Source organism: Amblyomma americanum, chromosome 2 (genome assembly GCF_052857255.1).
Source record: "Amblyomma americanum isolate KBUSLIRL-KWMA chromosome 2, ASM5285725v1, whole genome shotgun sequence".
Lineage (NCBI taxonomy): Eukaryota > Metazoa > Arthropoda > Arachnida > Ixodida > Ixodidae > Amblyomma > Amblyomma americanum.
The window spans coordinates 122,710,719-122,732,289 of record NC_135498.1 but is presented as its reverse complement, the minus strand read 5'-3'; the positions used below and the strand labels follow the sequence as shown (position 1 = coordinate 122,732,289).

Below are 21,571 nucleotides of genomic sequence, written 5' to 3'. Positions count from 1 at the left end.
TTAGAGGTCATCAAAATATGACCAGTTTATCTGGATGATATGGTGTCTGTGACTTCAGCACGCTCACGTAAGCCGTAGCAATGTCGAGCATTTCTGTGGTCGGTGGCCTGCAGCAGCCGTGACCATGTCAAGTATTCAACTGACGGGGAGGACACTCAGGTTAAATTTCGACCACTTAAATAGCCATCTCTTGGTCTGTCTCGACTGCTTACTTTATTTTATAACACTTCTCGTAGCTTTACAGACGCTATCGACGTTTTTCGATTATCAATCTTGCACTGCATCCAGCCAAGCGCTTACTGCAGATGCCGCTTAAGCACCATGTCACAATCCAATGACAAGTTTCGCAGCATGAATAAAACGCACACAGAAGACAAGGAACAAACAAGACAGGACTGTGCAGCTCTTGTTTGTTCCTTGTCTTCTGTGTGCGTTTTATTCATGCTGCGAAACTTGTCTCCATTATGAACTGCAACCAACTAGCCCAAACCACCGGGTTATTCCAATGACGCGGGAGAAGCAGATGCTCTCTGCGTCACGGTTCTTCAGACTAATCGGGACAACGAAGGTCACGTGACACTTGCGCCTCCAAGTGACGTGCGCTTGTGACTGTGGCTGAATGCGCACTCCAGACGCACGCTTTCGGTCTCGCACACCGTGACGGCCGAGGATTCGTTGCCCCGTATCGACCACCACAATCGTGTTTTCGACCTGACACTGCTATAACTAAAACATAGCTACAAATTTCTAAGCGCAATCAGGCGTCTGAATGTAATAGGTTGCAAGGTACCCATCAAAACTTAGTAGACCAGCTTGCTAGTTCACATGATTCTCCCTCAAGGCTGCTATTCCAACACCACAAAAGCCACCTTCATACCTCAAAAGCCGATTTTTAAATGTCAGTGTCAGGCTTCCCTGAAACGGCTGGTGTATAGGGAGTCATTTGTCGTCTTTCAAAATCTTTGTCATCAGACGCAGATCATACGCGCTGGCTTGATGTGCGGGTGGATTTTACGGCAATGCAGACATATCAGTTGTATAAGACAATTATTTAACTAAACTTCCCTGGTCAAATTGTAACTTTTCTTTTTACGTCGTTAGATTACACACTGAAACTCAAGCCGTGAAAATCGAGGACAAGACAAATATTAAAACTTTCTGAAATCGCAGCGTGGTTCGAGGTATTCGAAAATGAAATAATCGCTTTTGAAAAATTCTTAGTGAATTTTCCACGGTGCACATTGATGAAATGACGCCGCATAAGTCTTCAGCAGCACAGCAAATAAGGAGTCAGTTCATGAGTTTTCTTGCGTATATGATTTTGATTTGGTTCCTGTGATGATGCTAAGCACAGCTACCAAGCATGAGCAAGCACAACGAGCACATTTTCTTTCTTTGTTTCGCTAGATACCGGCTCCCCCATAAAACGCAGAACATGACTACAACAATAAACATTTCGTTTCCACTTTAGATTGTATTCTGCACATTGTAACGAATTGCACTGGACACTGCTAAATCAAGAAAAGTCGTACAAAAGTCAAGAATGCGCTTTAATGCAAATATAACAGGAATTTCAACCGAAAATTATTCGTGCGGGACACAAGCAACGCGCGAAAGATGTATATTTCCCTTTCAGCCACATGGCGCTGTCACCTTGCCGCCATGTCTTCATTGGCAGCTTTCGTCGTATATCTTGTACTTCGGCGAAGTGCCGCAAAGCAGTTCAAACACAAACTCGCAGCAAGTCCTCTCGTCGCCGAGTGCCTCATCTGTCACCCAGTAGCTGCAGCCGGCTCCTGGAGTTTGTGGAAAAAGACCCGAATCATTCTTCATAGCTCGACACTGGAAAGAGCTACTTTAATATGAAACATGGCTTAATAAAAATAAAATTCCACTAACATTCAATAATGCCGCAGTCAGAGTTCTTCTCAGTGCCTGCATTGTCTGACAGGTCAGTACGTTTCATACGTTCTTCTTGTTCCTAGCGCTTTTGGTCTCAACAGTACAGAGAAGTACACAATTTGGTTTTCGATCGTCATAATTTTCAATCGCGATGTAACACGAAAGATGAGCACCCGCGTCGTCTGTCTTTGCTCGTCATTTATTTCTTACGTCGCGCTGGAACAAAATGATTGCACTTTCACGTCACTCTGCCGCTCTCGGCCCGACTGAAGTGTAAATTTTGACCTACACCGCGAACGCGCTTGTCCTCTCCTCGGAATACCTTCTTACTTTAATCTCGAATATGCGTGCAAAGAGGTCTAAGTTAATGCCCACCGCGGGTGCTACATGACGCTAGCTACTTTGCTGATCAAAAGAAATTATGCAACAAGACAGGAAACGCAGGTACTGCACCTGCAGTGTTTTCCGAGAACAAAGACTGTTAGAAATGACGGAGCTCTTGCTGGGAAAATTAAAGAAAGTGCTCGAATTCTGAAATGCGATTTTTGTGATTTTGGACGAACACTTAAGTTTCTGAAGCGTTGGCATCATATGAAAGGACTTTTCTTTTAGAGGTGTGCGAATATTCGAAATTTCGAATACGAATCCTATATGTTTGATATTCGATTCGTATTCGAGAAATTGATATTCGAGAATTTTGGAATATTCGAAAACTCCCAAATAGTCGCCAGCGATCGTATACTGCGCAGACTTTCATAAATTCGACCGTGGCAAAACCACAATATCTGGGCAAATTAGCCAATGATCGAGTTAAAAATTTCAGGAAACCAATACAAAGGTCCCATTCCCTTGCTTCTCCGTCGTTTATCACGCGGACCGATCGCATTCCGACGCAGCTAGGCTTGACCACGTGAGAAATTCCGCAAGTGGGCTTTCTCACATACCACATTGCTGCGAACAAGATGCCCACTTCGAACAATCGGAACGCGAAATCGCGCTTTTTTTATCCTTCTATAATACCTTACATATTTAATGTTCACATCCGAAGAATGCATCCAGTCGCCTTCATAACTCTCCGAGCGTGACCTCCGCCATCCCGCTTTGTAAACTACGCTATGCGGGAAAGCCTACTTGTGGAATGTCGCGGGGGCCTCCTGAAGGGGCGCGTCGAGTTCTCGCAATAGGGCAAGCGATCCTGTAAAAATCTCGCCTATTGCATGGTGCATTGTAACCCGCGCACCTCTTTAGTGGTCATAACGGCAGGCGTGACAACGGTCGGAAGACCCCTGTCGCTAAGTAAAAAAAATAGCCTGACCGCGTAGTTTCGGTTTCTGAGCTTCGCCTCTGCACCGCGGCAACTGCAACTGTCGGCTGGCGCCTTCGCCGGTACTCCTATCCCAGCTCCGCGCGGCTTTCGGACGCCGACTGGCGCGTCGCAGGTGATTTATCTTTCCTGCTTAGAAACCGCCTCGCCGTTCCGACGCCAGTGTGTGTTCCCTGGCCCCTTGCTTGCATGTGTTTTTAAGGCGAAAGCCTAGTATGGCTCATACTGTCGTCCGTTCGCAGAGGGTGTCACACGTTTAACTCGGGAATTAAAAAAGATAGCAGAAAAAATGGTTGCTTCAGATAGAGGAGGAAAAAAATTGGCTGGTAGTTTAGCTCTGGTTAACCCTAGTTGAATTGCGAAAGCTTCGTTAATAAGGGCAACAACATTTGCTTATCATCTTCTGAAATTTTTTGTACTGAACAGATATCCGATATTCGATTCGATATTCGAAGCCATTTTTTCTTAACATTCGTATTCGAAAGTTGCAATATTCGCACACCCCTACTGTCTTTTTAAAAGCTTTAAGGCTTTTCTTAAAAAAAAAGCTTTTACAAGGCCATCACGACCACGTCAATTAAAAGGAGCTGTTTCTTTTCGCACAGCGACATTTTTCTACCTGTTGACGGTGGATACTGTCTGGAAAAAATATGTTTGAAGTCTTTATTGCGTGCTCTCTAGAAACCCTATGCATACATTGAAAGATTATGCGAATCCGCTACTTCAATGGAAGTGCATTCCTTCCACCACTGAATGTCAGCAGTGCGTGAGGTGATAGGTGGCCGATAAGTCAAATAATATGACATAGCTCCAGCTGGCTACCCGAGTTACGGTTGCTCGTGTGGCCTAGGTCACAAGTTGAAGTGTACTATCCAAAGCATGCAAAATGTTCTCCGTGCCATTGTGTTTACCGTTCTCGATGTAGCCGTGACGAAATACCTTGCACCTCTGGCAGTCCCTGTAAGCTACAGTGAAGTTAAAGGCCTCCAGACTTTCTGCAGAAAAGAAACAAACACGACGTTAGTACAATCGTTATTGGAAGTTTTTCAAGACACGAGAAAAAATACACACTCTGCCTCGAAAGAAAGCGTCTCTACATGAAGCAGTACGTTTGCCTCTGTTGCCTACGCACTAAACACGTGTGGCACTGATGCCGGCAAACACTACTCTCGCAGCCGGTCCCGAAATACGAGCCACCTGAATAGCGCGATGCTTGGTTCGGATAAGAATCAGGTTATACCATTCTTCACCTTTTCTCATCAACATGGGCTGCCAATACTGCATATATCTTTCCAAAACCTACCATTCCTCTTTGCATGCAAGTGAACAGCCGCCTTAAGCCGTGGGAAACTTGCAACGCTCCTCGTACTCCGGACAGTAAAGGCGCTTCGAAGGGCCGTACTCCTGACTGCGATAAGGACATACTGAAGGACTTGCGCAAGAGACGTATCTCCGCTGCAGGGGTCATCCAGAGATAAATGAGAGGCAGATGAGCACCACCGCAAGCCTCGGAGTCCGTTGTGAATAAACGTGGCGTAGCTTAAGGCCAGTCGAAAAAAAAAATAGGATATTGCCCTGAATATGGCAGAATAGTTTGTCTTCGTCTTGTCGTAAAGTCAGATCTTTATGTAGTTTTGTAGAATTTGTCAGAAGTATTGTAGTATTTATCTCCGGTGTTTTTCCGTAGTTGTCTGGCCAGGGAAAGATAAAGCGTAATATTACAGAAAATTCTGTTGTTCCAGCAAAAGTTTCTGTTGTTGCTACAAGTTCATTGCCCAAAACAGTACACAAAGTCCGTTCTAACAATTGAAATTTATGTGTTGTGTTGTTTAACAGGGAGGGATTATAAATATCCTCTCCGCTCCTAGATCGGCACCTCCTGAGTTAAAAAGAACCTTAACCCATTTTTTTTTTTAAAGTGGTCTCTCCCTGTGTCTCTGACTGCCAGTTCAGACGCAACCCGAGCACGCCTTATCGTTCACTATTGGCAGTGGCCAGAACTGGCTATATTTTATTGAGGTTGCTGACATTCCGTTGAAGGAGTTCCTTTGCTGTTCCGACTTTTCAGTCTGACCTCACTGCCGCTAAATTTCTGGGTCACGCACTCGTTTCAAGAATTCGCTCAATGTGGCTTGATTTCCTCTGCTAAGTGCGGCATAATTCTACCTCCGCAGGCGCAAGAGGGGAAAGGGCGCCTTCCCCGATTACAGCACCTGGAAAGTTCTTCCAAGCGATTGCATTGTCGTTCTACACGATGCAAATTTTTGCCTACTCAAATTTGGCCTGGCGGTCTGCCTTCTATGGCTACGAAGTGCTCAACCGTAATATGACGAACATTTAATTCCCTCTTTTCTCCACGGCTTAATAAGGAAAAGTTTTTCGGCAAATCGCGCAAGCCATCCCAGTGCTGCCTTCAGACTGTTTTCCCAGGGGCACTTATCCTGGGATGCAGCCGCTGTGGCGTCTAATCGTGCGCGCATGTTTTCCTTCAATTACAGAGGCAGCTATTACGCTGAAATTACATTCGGCTATTGTTTTGTCTGCAATACGATCATTGTGACTAACATTTCTGTCATTCTCTCATACATGTCCTTCAAAACCCAACTGACCTTGTTCAGTTCATTTGAAATTTTGTGTTTGGCACTTACAAACTTGTTTCCGAATAGTCCTTATTCAGTTCATTTGTGCTTGTGCGTGTGACATATTTAAATTTGTCTTCAAATACCGCATAATTTTGTCTGGAGTGCAGATTATTTGCCATGCCTTCGGCCCTCTGCTAGTGGATGTGAGCTTTTTAGTCAGCAATCACAGCGACGAAAAATGATATTCAAGAATAAGACTAACACAGGGGTAAGTTGGCCGATCATGATTAAAATGCAAGCGCTACTTAGGAGACAGGACACAAATGGACAGAAGGACGCCCACTAGAACCGCAGTGGGGTGAGCGTTTGGGTCTTGGCTCCTGAATAGCGCGTAAATTTGAATTTGAGTCATTTTTTCGACTTAAGTGTGTGCCAGCTTTCAAGAACTTTGCATGTAAATATACCTGTATCACAATACCATAGGATCTGTGCGTAGCAATGCAGTGTCCATGCCTGAACCGAAACACCGGCATATTCTTTATTCGCTTCCTCGCGTTGCGATTAGAAGGGTCAGCTTTTGGATAAAACTTACCGTCGCGCGGCTGAAAGTGGATCACATTCCTGGCAGTGTAGCCCGGTGACGACATTACAGTCACGAGGAAGTCACTAGTAGAGGAGCAAAACAGCAAAGCAGCATATTCAATAATGAATTTCACGACGTGAAAAGCGTACCCCCTTAGCCAGAAAATAACTGCGCGGTCACACAGGTCATTTTTTTTGCGTCGCATTCACTTGCTTACGGATCATTTCCTGGTCTTTGGATATCAAGTACTGCTAAAGTAAAATTATTCCCCAGTATGCTTAGATACTTGAATTAGTGCTTTTCCATCCAAAACAAGATGCTAATTATGCTCTGGAAGTTCTCACTAGGGCGCCTCCTGCAAGGTCTATACTCCTGTAAGGGACAAATTTGCACACACGCCTTAAATTCAGACTAAAACGGAAGCTTGGGTGAGTTGGTAATCCATTGAGTAGAAGACAGCGGGATTTGAAATTGGCACGAAGGAAGACACAGAAGGACGAGCGCTGTCTTACAACTGAAGTTTATTGCAATTGGCTCGCAGAAATATATATGAGAGGCTTAACTAACAAAAGAAAACATATCGACAATCGCAGGAGAAAATACATACTAAATGTTCATGGAAACAATAGCGGCGCCATTGAGTTGTCGCTGAAAACCTTAGTTTACTTGCTGTTATTGTTGTTGTCGCCATTAACGGTTGTTAGTACGTATCTTCGCTGGTGATTGTCGATATGTTTTGTTTTGTTGATTAGGCCTGTCATATTTATTTCCGCGGGCCAGGCAATAAACTTCAGTTGTAAGTCAGCGCTCCTCCTTGAGTGCCTTCGTTCATCCCAGCTTCAAATCGCGTTGTTTTCTACTCAACTGCACAGCTACAAAGGAGAGAAGACGCCGGTGCCCTCTGTCCGCGTTTTTTTTTTTTGCGCGAGAAACAAATCATAGCGGACATCAGACGCCCGCACCTGCCTTCTCCCGAAAGAGCTTAGCAAGAACGCAATAGGGCCAGAGGAAGAGTAACAATCAGTATCGCAGTCGAGGAAGGCTTCAGAAGAGACCAATCAGGAGCACCGACGTTGGGCTGTGCAGAAGTGGCAGCATACCACTCGTTCCTGTGCCTTAGAAGTGACCGCAAACGCGATGTGAGAACGAGCATATAGACATACAGTCGCGAGTAAAAAAGGTAGCATAATGACGTCATCCGACCAGCGAAACTCGCGTTGTCCGGCTGGCGCGGCGCTGTGCTTTGCGTACAGACCTGCCACTTTTGTTATGGGCGTGTTCGTAACCGAAGCGCCGAGCGTTGCTATCTGCTGCTCTGGTGGCACGTCACAAGCGCTATCTTGTTAACTCGCGACTGTACATACAGATGGCAGTAATATGAAATGGAACAGGCGAACGCGTGGACGCCGCGCTTCGCGAATTGTTGCTGCCGACAGCCGGCGAAATGGCTGGCACCGGGCGCGTGCGCTGGATGAGCAGCTGGCCATGCTTGGTGCGCATGCGCCTTTTCCGCGATTTTCATCGATTTTCCTCGATTCTCGACGTCGGCACTTCGCGAGGCGCGGCGGCCACGCCGCTCATTAGTTGCCTTTAATATTGCTTCCACCCGTTCAATACAAGCGTACGCACTTGTCACAGAAGCTCCCTTGCGGAAGTGGAAGCACGTCTGTAGGCGCGACAACGGTGCGCCACTGCAACATTAGAATTACGTCAGTTGCATTACCGCGAAGTTTGAAATGCGAAACTAAACAAGGCGGTTCGTAAAAACAATGTAATCATGACCTGCAACGCCAGGCACATGAGAGACTGCAAAAAGGATGAAAATTACGGAGAGCACTAAGGACTACTTACGTTTTTTGAATGCAAAGGCAACGCCTAGAAGCCACGCCTTTTCCTGGCCTTTGGGTTGCGTGCTCGCCACCTAATCTGAACGAGCTTGATACAACTCTCCGCCCTTATGGAAGAAGTTTTACTTTTCTTTCATGACGTCAACGGGCTTCTGGACTCCACTTTATCTTATTTTCTACTGCTGCCATAATGCGCGATCGTGATGATTACGGGGGTTTCCGGGCAAGTTTTCCTGGACACCAGACGCCGTGTTTCGTTTCCGATGATGCAAAAATTTCGCGTTAAAAGCTGCAGTTTCGTGTACCGCACTTGCTTCGAAAAGAACAGAAATGCGTACTCCGCGATACAAAACTTTCCTACAGAACCCAAAATCATCCGTTTTAAAATAATTTTCTCTTTATTTATATTTCTTTTTCAGCTATGCCCGCCGTACATTCCTATTCAAACCTACCACCTTCTGGCATGTAAAGCGCCCTGTGCCCGCATCAGCCATCTACATTATAACGTTATAAAATGTTTTTAGGATCCCGAACCCACCTCCTATTTCTTGGTTAAACCCCACGGTTAGTATGCGGCATTTCTCCCTTCAGATCAACAACTGAAGCTTTGTCTAAAGCAGAGCAACATCGCGTAAAGCATAGCATTTGTCTTATCCATGTTCCCCTGCGGCGCCCGGCTACACAGCGTGCACTCGATAATGTCGTCGTACATTACGCATGCTTGATGACCCTGAGAGAACGAAGCCCTTAAAAATGGGCTTTGCCATTACTACACAGCTGGATAAGTGCGTAAAGGGAATTACAGTTTCATTAGTCAGTGGCGCTGATTTGGCGGTCTTTTGTCTTTTTTATTTTAAATAATTCCCGCATAACCATATTTATTATTTGAGATACGGTGTACACTAAAGGGTTTGAGCTTATATTAAGCTCGTTTGTAAGTTGTAATTACTAGATATTGATAACCCCGTTTCAAACATCATCTTGTCAGTTTATTCTCGCTGTCAACTTTTCTTCGACAGCCCCCACTATAAGACCCATGCACTGATGAAATCTGACCATAAAACAGCTAAAATACCTGTATTTCTGCGTCTGCACAAGAAGAGTCAGCAAAACGGTAGCACTTACATTTTGCCGTCCGAGCCATATTCAAATGTTGTATTGAGTGACGAGTCGACGAGGGGCCCCGTCGGACCGGTCCTTATGCACTTCGCTTCACCTCCGAAGTAAGGGTCGCTCTCGAAGTTTCTATAGATCTGGCGCAGGTTGGACTTGAAAGGAAAACACTGAAAAGAAATAAAAATAAATGAGCACAGTTCATCACACCACGCTGGGAGGTTAATCTCGCTTAACTCGCAAGCCTTAAAACATGCGAATCCAGCCCTCGGTTTGTCGGGCACTTGTTTAGGTAGGCATGTTAGGAACACTGGGAAGTCCGCTGACTTAGCGCTGGGGAATAACTGACGTTCAAGGACCTCAGAAGGTTCCTAGTTCAAATAATTTCAACGTACGATACGAGCACCGGTGACCCTGAGCAACCTTAAGTAAGCACTCCGCAAGTGATCCACTCTGCCTCCTACCGTCTGTCTGACCAATTACAGTGCAAAATCGAAGCGAAGAAATCGATCAGAATGCTGTGGATTTCGCATGATATTATACACCTCCGCTCGGTGATAAGAAAGTCATACGTCGTCATGCAACGCATGCCGGATTATGGCCTGCAGCTACAGATACAGTCGTGCACGGAACACTACGCGCTTGAAATGTGACCGTTAGCCGTGTATGCTCGGCAATGTTTATTATTTAATTTTATGCTTATTCGTTAGTGTTTATGCGCATTTACATAGGTCTTGTAGTGCAGAGAAATCATTATTTTTTTTTAAATATAGGCTTAGTGCTTGATAAGAACCGAGCTGGCGTAGTGCTGCGGCAGATTCACTGTAGCGTGGGAACCCCTTATTCGCTTGCTTTCTCTGTATTTTCATTCACCATAAAAATTATGCAATCGCGCTTAGCGCCTCTTCTAACTGGTTAGCTCGCAGACATTCATGTTACTGCGCTCCAGGCAATATTTTTGCAGCAAAACTGTGACAGCAATGTATGGATGTGCCGGCGCACCAATCGGGCAACCGAGGAAACGACGCGATTCGCGGAGCCGAGTTCGCGCCGCCGCCGCCGCCGCCGCCGCCGCCGCGTACCGTCGATTTCGTGAAAATCGCCAATAGGGTACGCACACATCGGCAAGGCGATTGCGTACTTTAATGCCACCGTGCTTGCGTGATGCACGTGGCCAGAAAGCACCAATTTTTAGTATATAGACGTTGGCCGTAACATGGAGGCGCCTTTTGAATCGAACGTCGGACCCTGATAGAAAGAACTCTGAGAAGCAAGTACCGCCTGTCTACGCTGGCTAAAAAATTAATTAGAATAGTTTCGAAGAAGGAAAGTTAACAGCAACTGCTCACTCATGTGGCTACGGGAGTAGGTGTGGCGACCGGCGGGAGTAGCGGAGGCCCTTTTTTCGTGACGCAGCGGTGGCGTCACCGGCGAAAGCCCGGTCCGCGCCCGTCGCCTCGGGCTATCGCCGCACCTTGTTGAAAGCGAGTTGCTTCTGTGTTTTCAGGTGCAAAGGTGTTTATTGTGAACAAACTGTCTACCGGGAAAAATGAAGGGACGTAAACATGTTACAGAGGCAGGTTCACCGAGTTTAAAGCTGTTATTTGCGTCGAGCACGTTTGTTGCGTTCCTAGCTTTTTCGGAAACTCCGAACTCCATTACATTAATCCCTCGATCCTGCTTCTTTTTTTTTCATTGTGAAATGCTCCACGCCATCAAAAAACCATGTCAAAATATAGCAACACAGTGCTCAACTTGGATTTATACACTTGTAGGCGAACCGGGACGTCGCGAAGAAATGAAGGAAAGGAACATACAAGCCTGTATTTCAACGCGAAATATCCTGGCTAAACTTTAGAATCCAGTAAACAACATTCACACATTACTGTTTTTGAGTCAGTGAACTTTACCCGCCGCGGTGGCTCAGTGGTTAGGGCGGTCGACTACTGATCCGAGTACCCGAGTTCGAACCCGACCGCGGCGGCTGCGTTTTTATGGAGGAAAAACGCTAAGGCGCCCGTGTGCTGTGCGATGTCAGTGCACGTTAAAGATCCCCAGGTGGTCGAAATTCTTCCGGAGCCCTCCACTACGGCATCTCTTCTTCCTTTCATCTTTCACTCCCTCCTTTATTCCTTCCGTTACGGCGCGATTCAGGTGTCCAACGATATATGAGACAGATACTGCGCCATTTCCTCCCCCCCCCCCCCCAAAAAAAAAAAAACCAAACCAAAAACCAGTGAACTGCGCGCACAAAAAAACTTTCCGGCTATCGGACGCCGTAGTGGAAGCCTCCGGAGAAGATCGACCACCTGGGGTCCTTTAACGTACGCTGTCGTAGCACAGTACACGGCACTCTAGAATGTCGTCTTCATCAAAATTCGACCGCCCCGGAAAGGAGGAGAAGGCGAAACTTTATCTCCTCAGTTCAGTGACTGTGAAGCAGCGTATGAAGGTCTCCTCGAACGCCGTCACGAGGCTTTTGAAAGCTGCAGATGGGAATACCAAGTTTCCCATGCTTACTTGAGCTGTGAGAGCGGCTACGTGCGGATGGCGGCTCCCGCCAATGCTAACAAAATATTCGAGCAATCAGCGCATTTAGTTTTAGCAAGAAACTTTGGGCCACGTAATCTGTTACATAGAATGCCAGCCGCGAGCAACTTTTTCCTACCGCCAGACTGCTGTGGCCGGTGTCAAGCTGGCAAGTGCTGAGTGTTTCGTATGCCGCCTCCACATTCGCAATGGCGATAAAATCGTCCAAGTACCTTTGCCGGGTCTCTGCTTTTGCTGCGACATTATCTGTGTTCAGCAAGCAGCTCAGCACGGAGAAACATTCCCGTGTGAAAGTGACTTTGCGAAGTTCGTGAACTCCAAAGAGTTTATAGAAATTTAAAAAAAATGAGCAGGTGTTGGGTGGTCGTTGCTACCAGTCGTTTGTAGCAGAACTCCAAACAATTGCTATAAAAAATGTCCTGGCGTAGTCTCGCGTTCATTGGGTATTTGTAGCCTACCTTGGACGACCGATAATCCTATATACGGAAAGCATGCTCGCCAGTAGACAGTTTTAGCAGAGCGTATTTGCGCCTCCGCTCCGCTCACGGTTCCCGCGCACCCTAACCGGAGCGTTGGCCATTAGATTTCTTTTTAGCTGAGCGGGAACGAAGATGGATGGATGGATGGATACGGCTGAACCCTTTACATCGGGCGGTGGCTCAAGCCACCTAGCCATGTCTTGTGAAATTTTACTCCTGTCTTGCTTTTAGCCACCAATCAGATAACCTTCGCTTGGTTACTTCTAACCTCTTAAAATCCACTTTCCCTTCACTATCCCTAAACCCCAATGCCTTGGGTAAGTCAGCCCCACTGCTTTCCACTGTAGGGTGAAGCCCTTTACAGAAAAGTATCAAGTGTTCAGCCGTTTCCTCCTCCTCTCCGCACGCAATGCACAAAGTGTCTATCTCCTGGTACCTGACTCTATACGTCTTAGTCCGCAAAACTCCAGTCCTGGCCTCAAACAACAAAGAACTTCCTCTACAATTATCATAGATATTCTCTTTGACAATTTCCTGTTTAAAGGTCCGGTATGTTCCCAGTGCCGATTTCGTCAGCATCCCTGTTTTCCACAAAGCTCTCTCTGTTTTTTTTTAACCTTTTTCTTAACCGATAATTGCTGATTTGCCCCCTTACTGCTGTCCTGATATTTGCTTGTCAATTTTCTAGTTCACTTTCCCCATTTCGTGTCAACATTCTTTATATACAGTATCTGAAAACTTTCCTAGACCACCGCTTTTCCTCCATCTTTCTCACTCGTTCCTCAAATGCTATCTTACTGCTAGCCTCTCTGCTCTCGAAAGACGCCCATCCCATATCACCCTGTACCCCCTGATTTGGTGTATTGCCATGTTCTCCGAAAGCTAACCTCCCTACTCCCCGTTGCCTAATTTCCAGCCTTGCTTGAACATCTGGCCTCATACACAGGACCGCATTCCCGAAGGTCAGGCTAGGGACCATCACCCCTTTCCATATCCCTCTTACCACCTCATACCTATTGTAATTCCACAGTGCCCTATTTTTCATGACAGCTGCATTCCTACTAGCTTTATTCATTACATATTTTTCATGCTCTGTCAGATACTCAACACTGTTATTTATCCACACCCCAAGATACTTGTACTCATTCACTACATTTAGCACGAACTCCTGTATTCTATGCTCGCCGCCCTCTTCATTAAATATCATGACCGCAGATTTTTCCTTACTATACTTGAAGCCTAATCTATCTCCCTCTGTACTGCATATGTCTAACAACTTCTGCAGGTCTTCCTTGTTGTCAGCCATTATCACTATATCGTCCGCATATATTAGTCCCGGTAATGTCTGTTTAATCAACTCCCCTTGCTTGAAAAAAGATAGGTTGAAGCCTAGTCCGCTCCCCTCTAGCTTGGCCTCCAAACCTTGCAGGTACAACATGAACAACAAAGGGGACAGAGGACATCCTTGTCTAAGCCCCCGCTGTATCTCTACAGGAACTGCACAAAGAGCCCCCTGGCGTTGAAATGTGAAACTAGGCAAAAGAAAAAAAGAATAACTTTATTTTCCACCGCACTATAAAGGCATATTTTTGCACGTAAACATTTTATAACATGTAAGGTAACATGCACATGCTGTTTTTTAGCAGACGTTTTTTTTTGCTTTTGTTAACGAGCACAGTTGCGAGCCAGCGCCTAGCGTGAAAAGGCCTAGCCTGAGCCGCGCTCGTCTCGCCGTTCCGAGCTCCGCTGGGACTCCGCGCGAGCGGAATGGAAGGGCCGGTCCGCTCGCGCGCTCCCGTATGACCGTTCGGCGCATGTTCAGTAGCGCTCCCGCTAGCCGGCTTACCGGAGCGGAGGCGCAAATACGCTCTGCTAAAACTGTCTAGTGATCCGGACGCCTTCTGCCGTGCTTCCTGATAAGAAGCCTTCGTTCTGGGCACAGCGCCGTCACCTATCCAGATAGCTGATAAATTCATGACAAATTTATCCACACAGCTTTCACTTAGGTCGCAGGGCGGCTGCTAGAGACCTTGCAGTCATGATGGTGATGACCTACTGCATCAGTTTCACGAATTCATCTATCGCGTGAGCTCAACCATGGCTGTCCTCAATCTGCTGTCTGTAGATGAAAAGACAACGCCGAACATCATTGGAGAACAGGAGAAATGCCTAATTTACGCATATCTTATCGAATGTGTCGGGCCTTAGAAAAGCTTCGTGCACCCTGGGCATTGCCTTCAATCCGATATGGCTGTGTTTATCAAGCTCCCATGCGGTATCAACGTATTTCATGGATTCTGCGCTCTGAGGAGTTGCTCAAAGGTGCTGCAGGAAGTTATTGCGCACGTTCTTCACCAAATGTGGAAAATCTGAGACAAAGTGAAAAGAGCGGTTCTTGTTCAGAGGGTGTGAGGACTTGGAAACAACTTGTCCTGTTTTCCCATAAATTCCCAAAATGCGCCTCATGGGGCGATTCCAGGTAGAATATTCTGTGGTCAAAAAATCCACAAGAAGTGACGCGTTTCCGGTCATTATCACACCCTCGACCGCAATTTTGGAAGTAACGTTTTGCGTTTCCCTTCGAGGCGAAAACGCCAAGCACCTGCACGTTTGCGTGAATCGTTGGAAAACAACAGCTAGGGCGTGATCCGCTGATGCTGAGCTGGAGCTAGATGAAAATTCACCGAGATAACCCAAACCATTCACTTTCTCGTAGTGATTGATCGTTAAGTTCTCGGAAAGTTTAGTTTCATCCATTATTAAGCCGCCATGGCGTTGCTGCTGCGTCATGCATCTGCATTTTTCTTTCAAGGTTGCAAACATCCATTTTTTGAAGCCGAATCCGCTTCGAAATGCGCGCATGTACCTCTAGAGACGTGTTCTGCAAGGCAACAGTATGACCTTCTAGCGCAGGTGCTCATAAAGTCGTTTGCTCTTCATCGGCATTATCAAGCACACGAGGAACCACTCGAGCTGGTACTTGGATCCTCTTCATCTTCTTCGCTTTGAAGCATTGACACATGCTATGACTCGCGACCGTTGTTTCGCCAGGAAATCTTCTATTCTTGGCATGAGTGCGCAACCTTCAAATTTTGAGTTCATCATCCTCATCTATTCCAGTTCGCCTCATTCTCGTGAGCATTGCAGTTGCAAGTTTTCTCTTCTGCTTGCGGTCCTTCGACGCTCGTGCCTTTGCTCTCTTGTGCGACAGCTCAGTCAGGAGCAGCTTTTTGCATATCGGCAATGCAAGCAGGAGTCATCTTGACGGGGAGTGGTGCCAATACATTCGGCGCTGAAACCTGTGCTTCTATGGGTTCTTATATTCTTGGATTTCACGAGGACGCCGTTAGGTCGCTCACTGCATCTGATGTCCTTACATGGAACCATAGCGTTCACGTGAGTCATGAGATCGCCAATCTGTTCGTGAGTTTCGAAATCTAGCTTCTCCGTTCCGACGCCTTGCACGGACACGGTTACTGAGACTTTTGAGGTGAAGTGCGCCAGGAGTACTACCTTCACCAGAACGATACTGCGCCCACTTTTTCTGCAAGTCGAAAACACAGAAGCAATGTAGTCTTGAATTGAGTGGTGTGTCGAGCCACCATGGGGCACCGCGGAAGTACTGAAGTCAACCGGACAAGGTGACACTTCGGTGACAGACGTAGACCGGTCGTTCACTGGAATTTAAAGCTACCGGCTTTGCTGGCGTTGTTTCATGCTGATCATGACTGCCCTTTCTGGCAGCTTTTATTGCGGCGTCCGCCTGTTGAGTTTTTGGTCGTTCGTTTAGCGGGCACCTTTCTTGACAGATAAGCAGGAGCTCCGGAGAGGACAGAAAACACTGCATCTTTTACGCATCGCGAATGGGACCTGGGAAGCCAAACAATATTCCCTTCTATAATATATCTGCACTCCCGTTCGGTAAAATGTTCGCCCAAATGACGTTCGCACACAACGAAGTGTGGCTGCACCCTCTTGTCGGCCCGGTGAAGAGCAAGCTACTACCCTTGGGGCAATTCGGTATACCGCGGAGCAGAAAATAGCGAATCTTTCGTTACCCATCTCAATGACTTGTAGCCATGTTTGCAGAATGATGCGAAACGTGTTGTCATTTTTTGTCTTCATTTCGATCACTTCTCACATAAAACGCAACGCCTTGTCTGCTACGGCACTTGCCAGTGCATGATGGCAGAGAGCAAACAGACGGGAAAAATGTAGATGCTCTTACGTCTGTTTATTGTTTCATTGCAAGAAAGCAATAGTCTGAGCTAGTATTTTCAGCGATAATGTCTAGAATAAGTAAAGCTTCTAAACATAATTGAGGTCAGCAAAAACTCGCAATGGTAGTGTGAAATGTAGCAGCCGATTCGCACGCGAGCGCCGGACGGAGAACAGCAGCGCCAGTTTTGCTGCCAAGAAGCGGAAGTGCGCGGAACTACGTTTTGAGGCTCTCCGGTCGGCACACCTACTGATCCAGCCACCGTATTCTCACTCTAGGCGGACTGCAGAATCACACCATGAGGGAAGGGACGAAGTAGCAAGTGGAAGGTGGAACAGAGAACGAAGTGCCGTAGTCGAGGGCTCTGGAATAATTTAGATAAGCTGAAGCTGGTTAACGTGCATTTCGCGCCGGTCGCGGTTGACACTCCATCCACAGCATAGCTCGAGGCACGAGTGTCGTCGCTAAGCCTAATCCACGAACAGTACGTGTCTGCGTAGAGACATTAGCAGTTATAAGAAGTACCGTACCGTGAAGAAAGGGGTGAAAGGGAGCAAATATTTACAAATGAAAACTGACAACATGTACACTTCTCTGACTGATGTAGTGATTTACAAAAGAGGTGTAAATGTAATTTTTTGTACTACTTGCGTATTTCTTCGTTACTATCAGAATTCTCCCGTGACAGAAAATGTCTGTTTTTGGTAAGTAACAGCTCGTGACTGTGGTGATATTTTTTCCGGCGTAAGTTGGCCCAGTGGCCATGGCTAAATGTCGCTGCATTCTATATGGCTCCCGCTGGTGCTTTTACTAACGTCGCACTTCACTTCAACAAGAGAGCACGATCGCGGAGGTAATGTCACCCCCTCATTGGCAACTCGTAAGGGCATCAGTGGTACTTGCGCATAACCAAGGTCTCCATGATTTTTGGTGAAGGCAACGACGTTGTCCCGAAAGCTGATCACAGCCCCATGAAGGCGCAGAAAGTCCATGCCCAAGATGAGGTCTTTGCAACAGTCTGAGAGGATAACGAAGCTGCCAACGAACACTGAGTTTCCAATTCCTATGCGGGCAGTGCACTTCCCAGTCGGTGCCAGTAGCTGACCCCCAGCACTTCTTATTACTGGCCCAGTCCATTCGGTTTTTACTTTGCGCAGCTTGTCAGCCAGTTTTTGACTAATGATGGAAAAATCCGCCCCGGTATCCACCAGAGCGTGTACCTCCAGCCCATCAATGCAAAAGGCGAGGTCAGCGCTAACAACGTCGTCTGGGTTGCTCGTCTCTCTCAGCATTTGCGGCGGAAGTGCGGTAAGGTCGGCGCTGTTATTTTCGTCGTCGGGGCTGCTTATCTGGTTCGGCATGTTCGGCGCTAATGTAGGCGGCATTTTCGGTGGTAGTGCGGCAGCGTCAATGTGAACAGAGGCGTCACAGTCATGGGTTGCGATCGGCAGTTGCGGCGGTAGTGAGGGCTTTGAAACTTTTCGACTGGTTGCAACCTCCCCTCGCGAGGTTGCGGCGGTTAGTATCCCCGGCGAGGGTTCGGGGTCCGCCGTCCGCTAACGTCAGCATCGCTACGACGCGTCGGTGAAGAATAACGCCGTGGAGATGGGGAGCGGCGGCGGAAGCCCGGTGAGTCGGCTTCCCTGCTCAGCGGCGGGTCCTTGAGTTGGGCACGGCCAGCGTCGAAAAGGCGTCGAGCAGAACCAGGCGGAAAGGCCTGCCCCTCTTGGCGGTAGCGGCAGTACCAATACACATGGCCAGGTTGTCCGCAGAAGCAGAGTGATCGGCTGTCATAAGAGTGCCACAGGTCATTTCGGCGCGGCTAAGGGCGGCCGGGACGTGACCATTGAGGCTCCTGGAAGAACCGCGTCTGCTGACGGCTCGCTGAGCTCGGTGGGGCGTGGTCTGGCGGCGGACGACGAAGGACTTCCGCATAGCTCGCGGGTTGCGGCTCCGGCTCATAGTAAGGCGCCGTGTTGACGGCTGTGTTGCTGTTGGGTTGGGGCACGTGGTATGGTTCGCAAACTGCTGCCGCGCTGTCAACTGGATGAGACTCGTGGTATGGTGCAGACGGTGACAGAGCATGCCGGAGCTCTTTCCTAACGGCTGCTGCGACGGCCTCTGGTGACTGAACGCTCGTAGCAGTAATTCGCTGCAGCTCCTCAAGGACAATTTCTCGAATGAGGTCTCGAAGTGTGCTCCCATCGGTTGCAGTGAGTGCCGCCGCAGTCGGTGGAACACCAGTGAAGGGTCGGTCGTACTGGCGGCACCGTTCTTGGAGGGCTCGCTCTATAGCTCTAGCGTCCCTGACGAACTCACTGACTGTTTGAGGTGGGTTCCGCACCAAGCCGGTTAACACCTGCTCCTTGACGCCATGCATGAGATGTCGTAGCTTCCTTTGCTCAGTCAAATCGGGGTCGGCACGGCGAAAAAGTCGAGCCATGTCTTCCGCAAACATAGCTACGCTTTCATTTGGCTTCTGGACGCGCACTTCAAACAGGCGCAGCGCATTCTCTCGTCGATCAGTAGTGGCAAAAGTGTCTACTAGCTGGCGGCGGAAGTCATTCCATGTGGACAAGCTGGCCTCGTGGTTTTCATACCAAGTTCTAGCAGTATCCTGAAGTGCAAAATAAACATTCCAAAGCTTCTGGTCCGCACTCCACTGGTTGAACTTGGCCACTCGTTCAAACTGATCGAGCCAGTCTTCCACATCTTCAAACGCGTTCCCGCGGAAGCACTCCGGTACCTAGGTGTTGTGAAGAGTCACCGACGTAGGAGTGGGAGGTGCCATGGCTTGGAAGACCCGGCGAACTTTGACGTTTGAAGACTAGCCCGGTAGATGGCTGTACTCCGGGGAAAGGCCTATACGTCGGCGGCTAGCGCGATGGACAGGCGTGTCAATGTCCGGGACTCGCTGTGGACTGCCGGAAGGAGTCCTGTGCATACCCAGCACGCTCCACCAGTGTCAGGACTCGGTAGAACCCCGAGGAGAGCTGAAGGTAAAACGGTTTACTGGTTAACTAGAAAAACTCCCTGCGCACTTCAGCTTCTTCTTCTTGCCTCGCGCTCGTCGACCAAGTCTTCATCTTTGGCGTCTTCTTGCATGCAGCATTTGCAGCCACATTGTCCTCAGGCATGGCGCTCCGGCACTCATTATAACTGACCGAGGAACTGCCTTTACGGCCGAGCTTTTGGAAACCGTTCTCCGCCTCAGCGGTACCAGTCATCGTAAAGCGACGGCCTATCACCCCCAAACCAATGGATTGACGGAACGCCTCAATAAGACAATCGCCGACATGCTCTGTATGTACGTGGACGTAGACCACAAGAATTGGGACGAAATTCTTCCCTACGTCACGTTCGCCTAAATACGGCACAACAAGACACCACTCGCATGACGCCTTTCAGCCTTCTTCATGGCTGACCAGTGACAACTATGCTAGATGCCATGCTGCTCCCGAATGCCGACGGCGACGATGTCGATCAGGACGCCGAGGAATTCGCACAGCACGCAGAGGAAGCTCGCCAACTAGCCCGTGTGCGCATCAGAACTCAGCGGGAGGCTGACGCACGAGGCTACAATCTTCGCCACAGATATGTAATGTATGTACCTGGCGACAAAGTGTGGGTCTGGACGCCTATTCGCCGCCGTGGACTCTCCGAAAAATTATTACGGCGGTACTTCGGGCCCTATGTTGTGCTGCGACGTTTAACCGACGTCACGTATGAGGTGGTGCCGGACGGGTTATCTACATCCAAGCGACGCCAGCAACAAGTCGACGTCATCCATGTTGTACGTATGAAGCCGTACTACTCGGACCGGTCTTGACCTCCTACTTCCTTTTGTTACCATCGAGACGATGCTTCCTAAGGAGGGGGCAAATGCCGCATGCAAGAAGACGCCAAAGATGAAGACTTGGTCTACGAGCGCGAGGCAAGAAGAAAAAGCTGAAGTACGCAGGGACTTTTTCTGGTTACCAGTAAACCGTTTTACCTTCAGCTCTCCTCGGGGTTCTACCGAGTCCTGACAATATCAAAAATTCGTCTCTACACTTCAGTGAATTCTTCCAAAATTTTAGCGCTGTTTTCGCTCATGAAAATAGGGCTCTGCCAAAATATTATGCTTTCTAAGAACGGAAACGAATACCACAGCATCCTGACAGAAGCGACGGCCGTATATAGGAATTTAGAGGCAGGTTGACTAAAGCAATTTATAAAAGGAAAATACGAGTATGCCCTTACGTCTGTTTCATCTTGATAGACTCCTACAGCAGGGTTGAGGTCGAGCTTCGAGCTTGCGGCTGAGCTACCAGCTAAGAGCACAAGCGCTGCAGCAGCAACTGCGACCGACATTTCCTGTACGACGCTGGCGAACACAGTAAAGGCTGCAAGCGATTGGGCTTATATTATGCATGCGCGATTTGATGTTAACCGCATGCTGGTCCTTGAGCACGGGACCTTGATTCCTGTTTAGGCAGCTGTCGAGGTCAACGCCAGAACAGCGGCACGTGGCGCGTTTTTAGAGCAAATTCAAGAAACTTTTATGTGTACATTTTTAAGTCGTTCTCCACCATACTGCGAAGTATTGTTGGCTGCCTCACTTCAGGTCCTCAATACTGACCTCTTTCAATACGCGTACTTTTGTCCAGGTCTAGCTATATAAAGCTCGAAAACATCCCCTGGAGGGCCGACAAGTGCACGCAAATGGTATTTTGGAGCAGTTTACAATATCCATTATCAAGTGTTGGAAACAGTGTGAAGAACACAAAGAGACGTCGTTTCATTTTGCTTTGGAGGATCTTGACAGGTTAGCTGATGTCACATGTTTAAACAGGGGGCACTTACCCTGAAGATTTTTGGTATACTACGCCGCTCATTTAAACAAGAGCTGTTTTCGTGAACTGTGGTCGCCCGAAGTGCACATTTCTTGCAGCTCACTTTTCTTGCTTTCCAAGAGGGGCCAGCGCCAGCT

The 21,571-nt window shown here is 47.9% G+C and overlaps 1 protein-coding gene across 1 annotated transcript; it reads right to left on the bottom strand.

The window, feature by feature from the left end:
- Positions 1–442: 442 nt before the first annotated feature.
- On the bottom strand, positions 443–20,985 carry LOC144121788 (uncharacterized). The gene is made up of 5 exons (XM_077655184.1): positions 20,842–20,985; positions 9,364–9,521; positions 6,401–6,474; positions 4,138–4,221; positions 443–1,796 (listed from the first exon to the last, which is right to left on the bottom strand). The coding sequence occupies exons 1-5, from the start codon at positions 20,950–20,952 to the stop codon at positions 1,669–1,671; spliced, it is 555 nt and encodes a 184-aa protein (XP_077511310.1). The 5' UTR covers positions 20,953–20,985; the 3' UTR covers positions 443–1,668.
- Between the last annotated feature and the right edge of the window lie 586 nt (positions 20,986–21,571).